The 12320-nt window shown below is 39.5% G+C and overlaps 1 protein-coding gene across 1 annotated transcript in view; it reads left to right on the top strand.

Moving 5' to 3' along the window:
• Positions 1-9510, top strand: part of EVI5 (ecotropic viral integration site 5) — a 229952-nt gene extending 220442 nt beyond the window's left edge. The window contains 1 exon segment of the mRNA XM_020975429.2: positions 8225-9510. Within this exon segment, the coding sequence (XP_020831088.1) occupies positions 8225-8536 (312 nt within the window). The 3' untranslated portion in view covers positions 8537-9510.
• Positions 9511-12320: the final 2810 nt, after the last annotated feature.

The following is a 12320-nucleotide window of genomic DNA, read 5'->3' as shown; positions in this document are numbered from 1 at the left end:
TCTCTCATGCTTAACCTAATGAGGCAGTCTGCATCAGGTAAGAAATAGTGTATTGTTTAGTCTTCATAGATAGCGTGCTTTCCGGGTGTGTGCTGATACTCTGCATGTTTCTCACTTCAGAATTTATAGCATGACAAGTAAACTAATCGAATCAGCACTGGAGTGCTTTTTCTTTTCAGACATTGCATTATCTTGTGCCAAGAACAAATAAATACACATATAAGAATTATGTCAGTCCTTTTACTGAGTGATGATGCCAAACTTAGAATACCTATACAGAAGGCATAAATTAGTGTTTTGTGCCAATTATTTGCTTAATAATAAACTGATTTTTTAATTAATTCTTAGTAATCAGCAAACACATGGAAATTGAAGAGAAACTTTGGCAGCTGTGCTTTTTAACCTATTGGCCAGAAAAGGAATTGTTTGTTTTATTGAAGTTAGATTTGGAGTTCTAAAGACCTGTGTGATTTTTTGGTTGGAGGATGCTCCCAGCCACTGTTGGAGACTAGGTCATTAAGAGAGCTGTGATCTGCAGATAGTAGCAAGAAAAATACTTGGAAAAAAAATGTAATTTCTTTTGCTTAAAATAACTTACTTGTTGCCATTTTGATTGAATTATCTCACTTGAGCGAAAACTACTAAGCAACAAAATAAATTTTAAAGCAGTTGTACTCCTTGTTTATTTAAAAGTCTTTTACTGATAACCGCTTCTAGGGAACTTTAACATATCTCTATATATGAAGACAGCTGGTTTTACTTCTTTTCTTTAACCGGGAGTGGCCAGTCATTTGGACACCATGTCAATGTAGCTTGTGATATTAAAATCAGGAGACTTAATGATTTGGTATAATTAGAATCTTCTAGACATGTGTCGTTCCATCTTCACATAGGTGTTTCTTGCTTCTGTGTTTTAGTCGTTTTCAGTTCTGTTAAGTCTTGTATTAACCAGTTAACATTGACTTCCAGGATGTTTTGTTTTATTACCAAATTCTAGTGGCTAAGGAAGATGGTTCAGCCCTGCAGGCTTGCTCCAATACTCATCCCCAAAGGGAATGCCTAGCTGGGTACATATGTTGACAGTCTTATTTAAGAATTGAGCAGTGACACTGTATACTATCTAGAAGTCTCATCAGGTTATGTGCCACTAGGGGAAGTACTGATGATAAAAGTAATATATAGAATCTACCCAGTTCAGAGCAAAGATACCAACTTTTAAAAATAAAAAACATTTCTTGTCCATCTATCCATCGGTAACAGTATACATAGCAAAAGAGAGCACACATAGGTCTCTTAGTGCTGAGGGAGCAAAGGAGTGTTCCCTGTCCACTAATAGGGCCAGCCCTGGCTGGACACCTTGTCATGTGGGCTCAGTCTTAAGCCACGGTCCAGTGAATAGCTCCATGTCATCTCTCACCATTGCTAGAAAAGTGGCACAGGGCATCACACTGATTGTGAAGGGCGCCGTGCCAGAAATGTCATGTCAGCAGCTCACCATGTCTGCTGCAGCTACGCCGTAGCAGCAGGTCTGTCCCACCCAGGCTAGAAGAGATGGCCCCAAATGGCGCCTTTCTTGCATCACACCAAACTTGTGCAATGACCCTGTATGCTGTGTTTTGTCTCTTATAATTTATTTTTTAGCCCAGACCTCATCAGTGTGTCAGAAACTCCTTGATCAGCAGCATTTCTCTTATTTATAATCTGAGAGAGGTGCCTGGGACACTGAGAGGCTGGGATGGGTCAGAGGCCAGGCAGGAAGCTACATCTTCCTGGTTTCAAGACTGACCATCTATCTATCGCGCATTGCTCAGAGTACACAAAGAAATGCTTTTTCACCTGTTCATTCGTCATACAAAAACAAATGAACGGAGAGTTTTTCTTACTCAGAGAAAGTGCCTTAAGGCTTATAACATCAGGATGCTCCAAGATCACAAGAATTAACCGGAAAGAATGGCTCAGGCCACAAGGCAGCTAGGTGGCACCGTAGTGCACAGAGCCCTGGGCCTCGAGCCTGGAAGACCTGATTTCAAATCCAGGTTCAATCACTTCATAGCTACGTAACCTTAAACAAGTCATTTCACTTAGAGAAGTCATGTGAATCCATTTGCTTCAATTTCCTCATCTGTAAAAATAGGCATAGTATCCATTTTCCTATACCAGAGTTGTTACAAAAATCTAATGAGATAATATTCTTTTTTTCTCATTCAAAATATGTATTTCAGTGCCTCCTCATTGTTATTCCTTTTTTTAAAAAAAAATTAATTGCTTATTTTAGCATTCTTTGCTTTTTAAATTTTGAGTTGCAAATTCTCTCCCTCCCTGTTGAGAAGGTAAGCAAGAGATGGTATTCTTAAAACATTTCGCACAGTGCCTGGTACGTAGTAGACACTATGGAAATTCCAGCTAGTAGTATTACTATTATTGGACTGTTGTTCAAAACGAATCCTAAACAGGTCTCTCTGTAGCTGTCAACCAATAATTTATTTGTTTCAGACTTCCTGACTTTAATTGGATTTATTACCCATTAGGGTACCCTAGGCCCTACAATCGGGTGCCAACCTTCACTTTCCGGGTTTGTCTTATATGCCTTTCACATATTCTTCATTATAGTCAGGATGGACTGTTGCCATCCCTCATTCTCATCCTTCCCTGATAGACCTCCATGCTTTTCCTTGAACTGTCTGCTATATCTGGAATGTATCACCTTTCCTTCCCATGTTCTTGATATGGCACAGTATCTTGGATTTCCTTGCTTTCCTCTGATGACTTTTTTACCTATGGGGGTAATAAAAATCTCCACTGTAAAATGCCTGAGAAAGAGAAAATGCTGTGGCTGGAAAGTATGAATCAGTAGCAACAGTGAACTCTTTCATGAATTTCCTATTTTTAAACATCCATTTTTTTCTATGCTCAGTCTTAAGATTGACTACTAGAGGGGGAAGAGGAGTGAAGACAAAGGAACACCTAGATGATAAAGGGGGTGGGTAGATGGAGAAAAGGAGGTCGAGGGATCATAAGTTGTAGGAGGGATGTGTAAGGTGAGCAGAGTAAACAGGAGAAGAGGAACTTCTGTTCATGTTCAGGAAGGAAGTAGAAATGTTTGTTGGAGTTTTTTAAATCAGTCAACAAGCATTTATTAAGTACCTCCGACATCCCAGGCACTGTGTTAGCCACGGCCTATGCCCTCCAATAGCCCATTCTGTCAGGAGAGACAGCATGAACATATGAACACCTATGTAAAATACATAGTAGTTATGATGAGGAAAACTTTAACAGATGCAGGGATCCAGAAAAGCTGCTTGCAGAAGACAGAGCTGAGCTGAGTCTTGAAGAAGACTTGGGATTCTCAGAACTGGCGTTAAAGTAGTTCCTCCCAAGCATCGTGTTCACCGGGATAATGCACGTAGGCCCGAGATGGGAACATTGTGCATGAAGAACAGCAAGGCCAGTATGAGAAGGGGAGTAAAGTGTAATCTGCACTGGAGTGTGAGTAGAAGAATGAAACACTCCAGCCTACCCTGTAGGAAAATTACTTTGGCAGCTATATGGAGAATGGATTGAAGAGTTAGAGGGGTGAAGCTGGGAGCTGACTAGGATCCTCTTTGTAATGGCTCAACTAAGAGGTAATAACACAAAACTACTCCCTGCTCCTAAGGAGCTCACATACTAATGGGAGAAACAACACGTCACTAGGTACTTATAAGATGTTCACAGAGGAGAAGACTGAAGCGCCAACAGGAATTGAGAAGGCCTCCAACAGAAAGTGACACTTTAGCTGAGAAGCCAAGGATATGAAGACAGAGATGAGGAAGAAAACGCAGGGGACAGATGACACCAAGATTTTGAACGTAGGGGACTGGAAGCATGGTGGGTCCCTTTATAGAAACAGTTCCAAAGAGAGGTTGGTTCTCCACTGGACATGCTGAGCTTGGGATTGCTGTGGAACACCCATTTAGAAGTGCCCACCAGGAAGTAGAGGATGGTGGGACTGTAGCTAAGGAGGGAGAAGTGGGCTGGATAAATAAGTTTGGAATCTATTTACAGGTGATGATTAAACCCATGAGAGATTACCAAGTGAAAGAGCATAGACAAAAAAGAAAAGAGGGCCCAAGAAAGAGTTTTGCCTATGTGACCCCGTAAAGGAGGCTTCAAAGGTGCAATCAGAAAGGCGAGAGAACTGAGACATTAAAAAACAAGACAAAGCCTAAAACCACACACACACACAGGAGAAGAGTATTCAAGAGGAGAGCTTGGTCAACAAGGTTAGATGCTGCAGAGAGGTCAAAAAAGTTGAGTTCAGGTTTGACCATTGACAGAAATCAGAGTTGATAAAATTGGAATCCAGTTGCTAGGGCTTAAGCAAGTGAGAGGAGAAGTGGAAGTAGGGAGTGTAGACAGCTTTTCTTCTGAGATTTTGACTGAAAAAGGGAGGAGAGATATAGGGCAATGACTTGGAATGGTGAGGCCTAATGAGAATTTTTTTTTGGATGAAGAAGACTGGGCCACATGTGAAGGTGTAGATCAGGAGAAATTAATGTGTACAAAGAGAGATGTGTAACCTGTGGATTGGTCTTGGCAAGAAAAGGGCCACCTCCTCTTCAGAGAGTGAAAGAATAGAGAATTGGGAATAATGTAAAGTAGAGGGAAGTCATGACCAATGGTAAAGCATGCATGAGGATCCTTAGCTAAGAGAGTGGGAAGGAAGGCTCTTGGAGGAATGGGGAAAGATTTGAAACAGCCACTGGTGGGAGAAGGATGGAGTCAGTTTAGGAGCAGTAAAGAATTATGTTGCTGCAGTGGAGGGTCCAGTTGAGATTAGATAGCATACATTTATTTGTAGTGAACTGAGTCAACACCATTACGTAACTTCCTGCAGCTCCAAAATTATCCCATTTCCTACCTCAGTTCTCTTCTAAACCCCAGAACTCTCCATTTGTTCCCTAAAAATTATGGTCCCCAGTCTGAGAAGGTGTTCTTGAGGGGAAATGTCCTTTCTAGTTCTTTATTTTGGCTTTATATTATAAAGAGGAAACTAAGTAAACCTTTTTTCTCCTGTAGAAGTGTCTGGTAACAAACAATGGTTCTATTTCTGTAACTGTATTGCTGCTATAAGTCTGTGATTGAGTAGAAACTTCTTGTGATATGGCATGTGTGTGGAACTTTTGCTAATTTATTTGCCACAACTGTTTATTACAAAATTACAAAGTTAAATCAAAGAAGGTACAGAATTTAAAACATCTCAAAATGGACTCTAGAATGAAGCAGAATCTAGAGTTTTGCCAGGCACATGCTTGTGTATAAGGAGTCCATGGCTTATAAACTTAGAAAGGGATTACGGTCCCCAAGTTCACTTATAAGGCTATTGGAATTCAGAGCACATTTTCCAACAAAAATTATTTCCTAAATATTGGTTAAATTCCCAGGCCAGCCCATAAAAGTCTAATCCATAATGCAGGTAAAAAGCCAAAATTTTCATTGCGTAAAATAAAATGGAAAAGAGGCTAAATTTTAAAACAATGTATTAATCTTGGGCAGCTTGAGAAAAAGCAGGTTTAATTAGAGGAAGATGAGGTAGCTAATACTTTTTTGTGACCTCTGAAGAAGACCAGGTACCTTGAAGGCTGATGACCCTTACATCAAAATTTACTGCATTTTCCTTGATAAAGTGTATTACTAGTACTAGATTTATACTTGAGATCAGGGTCATTTTTTGATTCACAACTGGAATTAAGAAGGAGAAAGATTTTTCTGAGAGAGCTGAATAAAAGAGGGAAAGAGAGAAGAAAGAGTTGGAAGAAAGGGTACTGAAAAACCATGGGGGTGGGTGTATGTACATGAAGAAGATTGCCTGTGGTATAATTAACTGAACTGTGTACAGAAAGAAATGGATTGCATAGTGTGGGCATCTCCTAGGCAAAAAGGAAAGGAGGGCATGGTGGTGGGTTGGGTGGTTCTCTGCGCAGACCGAGACTTAAAGTTAGCCAGGTGTTCCTAATTGAGGGACATGCACAGGTAGACATTGCTATTTCAGTTCCCTTTTGGGATGAAATAAGCCAAATTAGCATTAGGCTGAGGCTACAAAATGGTGGGATGGAGGGCTGGAGTGATCCAGGGCTTAACAGCATCCATAGGTAACCTAGAAACCTGCTTTAAGCTCCTGGTTAAGTCTTCGCTCATCTCCAAGTCCTTAACCAAGCCACTGACAGGGAACAATTTTGAGTTTGACTTTATGTCCATTGAATCATTCTTTATCCAGAGAAGGGAAATGTCCCAAGGGTGAGAAGAAGAAGAAGAAGAGAGGAGGAGAATCAATGACAGAGGGGAAAAATAATAATAAAAAATGAGTAATCTGCTTCAGAACAGTTGAGAATTGAACTTCTTAGGCTTTTACTACATTTTTAATTGTTTGGCTCCCAAAGTAAACATCTCTCCAGAAACACTGGAACTTGAAACCATGATTTGGCCAGCTCAGACAAGTCGGGTTGCACTTATGGATGCTTTGCTCTTAGAGAATTTTATTTGAAGACTCGTGTTGACAACTAAAGTTTATCCTTGTCTGGTGTGGGGCTTTTTAAAAAAATTAATTCCCGTAACTTCAGAGTTCCATTTGATTGTAGTTAACTTAATGCTATGGCGTCTTGAGCTTAAAACATTCATGAGAACATTGGGTAGTTTTCCTACTTAGGTATAGAGACATAACATGAGACCTGAAGCATACTTTAAAACTCATTTGTGTATAAATGTAACCTGTCCTGTTTTATTAATTAGGTGGTTATTTTAGTTGTTTTTCCCTAAATTGACATCAGATCATGAATGTGCAGTAATATTCAACATAATTTTAATTTGTAAAAAATTGAAGTTTGATTCTTTTGTTCTTGCCACTAAAAACAAAAACCCTATTTATTTTTTTGTAGTGTGGGTAGATAGTATAGTAATGGTAGAAGGAATTGACTGCCCCTTGTTTCAGCCTCTTGGTCTGTCAGAAGAAATCCTCAGCCTGTGATTCATGGCAGCTAAAGGGAAAGTTGATCTATCCCAACCCCCAGGGGTCAGTGACAGTGCTGAAGGAGTCTCCCGCCTTCCAAACAATCAGGAAATTGCGCTTCCTCTGCTGTGCCTTCCTTCCTAACAGCCAGGAAGAGAAAAAAGTGAAGAAACACTGTTATTTCTTTAAAAAAAAAAAAAGACTGGGAAAAAAAAAGAGAAGGGGAGAGATTGCACTTAATTTAAGACTGGGAACTGTAAATCATTGTGGGGTTGCAATATTGTGATATGGGGTTGCCTCAGAATAAGGCAGTTGTGATAATGCAGTATTGCAAGTGAGGATCTCTTTGGTGATTGCCCCCCCCCGCCCCCCAGCTTCTGTAAAGTGGGGCTGGGTTTGGGAAGATCTCATGTAGTCCACCAGAGTGGGCATATAAAATTCACCAGAGCCTTATTGCAAGACTTTAGTTCTTGTGGAAGGACTAATTTTTTTTTTTTAATAATTGAGGTGTTAGTTGTAATGAAGCCAGGCATCAGTTGTAGGAAGGCCCTTCTTCCTCATACCTGCCCTAATTAAGAGCTAGGTGAGAAGAGGTAGCAGATAGAAGCTTGGTGGCACTCCATGGAGGGGGGTATTTTACAAGGCCAGTGTTTCAGTGTCTGGCATCCACATTTTATTCTTGATTTCTCTTTTTTAAGCATAATAATAGTGTTTGTGTTATCAATACATTCTAAGTCATTTCATATTTTTTTTCTTTAAAATTTGAAAAGAATGCTCATTTGCTTCCTGAGAAGTGAAGTTGGTATTTCCAGGTGGAAAATACTGACTGACTGGTTTCTACATATTGTTTTCTGGTTCTTCTGCAGTAAGAACAGAATGGCTCCTATTACTAGAAACAGTTCAGGGTATTGGAGTAAATAAAGCTAGTGGTGGAATAACCACAGGAAGGTGTAAAACCATCGCCATTTCTTGAGAAGGTGAGGAACGGCGTCTTAATGTGCACAGTCGTCTTTGACTTGTCAAAATGTATTGTAGGGACTTGTTAAGTTTTAATGATGTGTTAGCTTTGAAGGTACAGGAAACTGGTGCACGTTGGAGGATGCTTACAACCGTAATTTAAGGGACGAGTAATCCCTGACTACTTCTTGTAACATGTATTTTGTTGGAAATTTGTTTTGGTTTGTGTTTGCTCAATATTAATATACTGGTTTGGGGGTTTGTTTGTTTGTTTTTAAACAGCTCCGGTGCCTAAAAGGCAAGAGGGGCTTCTCAGACCAACCCACTTTTGATGGGATCCACATTGTCAACCATTTGATAGGAGATGATGAATCATTCCATTCCTCTGATGAAGATTTTATAGCTAATTCCATTCGGGAAGGTGTAGTCCGTTTTCCTCTGCACAGAAGAGCTGGCCTAATGACTTTGGACCCTGCTGCAGAAGGCAGTAGTGAGAGTGAAACAGAGGATGGCGTATTGGAGACAAGAGAAAGTAAGGTGATTCCTAAGGGAAGGAGGCAGAAAAGAAGAGAAAGTTACTCCACTACTGTCTGATCATCACTGTGATGTCAGGCCATGGCCTTTAAGATGGGTGTCATTGTCGTGGGACTAGAAAATCCCGGAAAAAGTGATTTCAGACCTTAGGGACTCACCTTAGCCCAGGACACGCATATCCATTTGACAGTCTTTTTATCGTTGCCAAATCCCCAGCAGAACACCGTTGCCATAGACTAGCCTTAGAGTATGGTTAATGGGTAAAACAGTATTACTGGATTTTATTTTTCATGAATGTTTCTTGTTTTGGAAAGTGCAAATAGAACACTTACCACATGGGAACCATTTTGAAGTTCATAAATATGTAAAATATAATTACTTTTCTTTGAAAGAAACTGCTTGTGTGCAATAGTTTATGCTCAGTGAACAAATTGTGTTTTTATGTTTATGAATTTGAGTTTAAGATGGCTATTCAGCAAAGCATTGATCAGGACACACATCTGATTTACCTTATGTTTGTTTTTTACTATTAAAAATTACCGTATTATTGACAGCCCACTGAAGGCTTCCAAACACACCCTTTTTCTGTACAATTTTATAAACACAAATTAATGGTTAGGCTATTTGTCCTGAGGGTTTCAAAAAAAATTTTTTTTTCATTTCAGTTGTATGTGCATATGATGCTTTCAGTGTGTTAACTGGTCAGATAGTTTGTTAACTACACTATATTGTTTATTTGTACATATTTTTAAATCTGTACCAATCTGAAGATGTACATTACACATCATTTTATATGGGGAATGTAAATGTTTGCAATATGGCTGCTTTGGGCATTCTAACAGGAATTCTGTATATAGAGAGTAGAAGTGAGTTTGAAAAATATGTGGTAAACACTAATATTTTAATAGCTTTAGTATTTGACTTAGCCTTTGACACTAGCAAATTCATGACTTAACTAATGCTTGTTCAAAAACACTATTGATGGACCTAATAAATTTTTCATGATTTAATAAAGTTGTGGCATACGTTGGTTAGTCAGTGCTAATATTCTGTTTTATATAATAACAATCCAAGATACATCCCTGTTATATACCCTAAAGCGTCTAGAAACATTCTTAGCGAATTTCTTGTGTCCTGTCTGCTCCTCGGTGGAGGCAGTAAGATGGAGTTCTTCCTGCCAGGTTCTAACACTCAGACGTTTTCCTCTGCTGGGTTATTTAAACCTTACAGTGCAAGTCTGCAAAATAGGAACAGTAACCACACCAGAGACACTCTAGAACCACTGGCCTTTAGTTCATGGATGCACCTCCCTTCTCTCCCCCACCCCCGTGTGTGAAGCGATTTCAGGTTTCTGGGAATTTGGATGGGAAACAAAATTACATCTTTGTTTTCTTTAAACCTTTGGTTTCCTTTGTCATGATCCTAGGTTTTTTATTCTGTTAGCTTTAAAATATTATCATGAGAAGGGGTCCATCCGCAGGCTGCACCAGAGCGCCAGAGGGCTCTGAGACACAAAAAGAGTTAAGAACTGAAACTTTTTTAGAATGACCACAAAGGTCCGCTAGCCCAACCCGCTGGTCCTAATCCACGACTTGTACTCAGTTTAGGATATAAAGGGGGATAGCTTCCTCTGACATTTCAAAGAAAGGTTTTCTGTTCGGAGGCAGTGTTGCCTGGTGGCTAGAAAGCTGGCTTTGAAACCAAGAAGACTTGGGTTCAAGTTTTGACTCTGAACTCATACTGGTGGTGTGACCTTAGGTGGATCAAATCTCTCAGACAAGTTCCTAAAACTATGTGTTGAAGAACAGATGCTGATCCACATTGGTAGAGATTTTCCTCACCCAAGAGCTCCCTAAAAGACAGGTCGGATGTCTTCAGAGCCAAGAATAGCACTGGCTCTAAATGGAAAGTACAGGACTGTAAATCTTAATAAACATATTAAAATTATTGAAGAGAGAAAAGTCTTCTTTAATATATGACCATATGAGCATGTGCATGTTTGGAGAAGAAAAAAATCATTAAATTTCCTTTATATTGTAAGTAAAAAAAAAAGATCTGTGAAGGCAAGCTTCGGTGAAAGTGAACATCATTGATTGGCTTAAAATAGACTGTAGGATCCTGTTTTAATTCCATATTCAAAGACCAGGGTCCTTAACATTTTCTGTGATGGACTCCCTTGGCAATCTGCCAAAGCCTTTTGTCCTCTTCTCAAAATAATGTTTTTAAATGCATAAAAGTAAATGCACAGGCCTACAAAGAAAACCAGTTCTTTTATACTAGATATAATTTTTTCCAATCTAAGTTCATAGACCTTCCCCCAGAAATCTCTCCGTGGACCCTGAGTTAAGAAGCCCTGCCATAGGAAGTTTTCATGAAGAATGATCCAGGTACTGTATCTAAATAGTAAGGTTAGCTAGTTTATTGGGAATGACCATGGTAAGTCTTAATCTTTTGAGACCTAGCACTTGAACTTGTGAAAGATAAGCAAGGGGGGCAGCTAGGTGGTGCAGTGGATAAAGCACCGGCCTTGGAGTCAGGAGGACCTGAGTTCAAATGCAGCCTCAGACACGTGATACTAGCTGTGTGACCCTGGGCAAGTCATTTAACCCCATTGCCTTGCCCAAAAAAAAAAATCCTGGAGAGAAAAAAATAAGTATATGTTTTTGAAAAAATCAAACCTGTTGAGTTGGAGGCAATATATGTAATATATATGAATACATACACATGTATATTTCCATATATACATATATATGTCCAATAATTTGGAAGGTTTATGAGCGGATTATGGCATGATCACATGTGATGCCATGAAAAAGAGATAACTATTAAGCACAAATATATAAAGACACATTGTGGAGGGGATGCAGAATAATAAAAACCAGAAACGAGCATACACTGGGCATGATTACATAAAGAGTAAAGAAGAAAAAAGGGACCTCGGAGGAGATTAAGGCACAAAGACCTTTTCTTGCCTTGTTTGTTAACTTAATTCATTTGGTTCTGCTCTGTGGCATACTAAGTATTGAGTTTAAGATTTACCCTTCGTATGTTTGAGCATTTTGTTGATGGTTATTAAGTTTATGCTTTAAATTTTTTTAAACATTTACATATTGAAGAGTTTTCACCCTAGCATCCTCTGGTCATTCATTATTGGTTAGGTCTGATGGCAGAAATTTCCCTAGAGGAGACACAAGCTGAAATTTCATTACTAAAATAGGCAATGGCGACTTATTGGAGCTGTGGTGACTGCTCTGTGATTGTTTTTTTCTGATGTCGCCTTTCACTGAGAAAGCGCACGTGCAAAAGATATGGAAGGGGCACCTAGGTGGCATAGTGGATAGAGCAGCAGACCTGAGTTCAAATCCAGCCTCAGACCAAAACACTTGACACTTACTAGCAGTGTGACCTTGGGCAAGTTGCTTAACCCCAACTGCCTAAGCAAAAAAAAAAAAAAGATATGGAGGACAAGTTGTTCCATAAAGTTTATTCGTCAGTTGGCATAGTCTAACTGTCTATGATATTTAGATGTCAGGAGTTCAGATCAAGCACCCTCATTCCCAGAAAAATGACCCATTTGATATTCTGAAGCTCCTGCCAATTAGAATAATTTACAAACGTGGCCCTTGAAAGCTTATTTACAAAGCGCTTTGTATGCCTTGTCTCACTTGGTCCTCCCAACAGTGAGATCTCCAGATACTCAAGAGATCCACCTAGTAATGCACCCAGGAAAAGCCATGCAAGTACAGGATATCTGTTGCCCACAATATGACACGCAATTGAATTAGTCTATCAATGCACACATCTTGGCTAGCCACTGCAAATGGATGTTGAGGTGGCCCTAAAC

This window comes from Phascolarctos cinereus, unplaced genomic scaffold (genome assembly GCF_003287225.1).
Source record: "Phascolarctos cinereus isolate Bilbo 61053 unplaced genomic scaffold, phaCin_HiC Scaffold_5;HRSCAF=322, whole genome shotgun sequence".
NCBI classification, from domain to species: domain Eukaryota; kingdom Metazoa; phylum Chordata; class Mammalia; order Diprotodontia; family Phascolarctidae; genus Phascolarctos; species Phascolarctos cinereus.
Note: the sequence above shows the minus strand (reverse complement) of the source record. Positions and strands in the feature narration are given on the sequence as shown.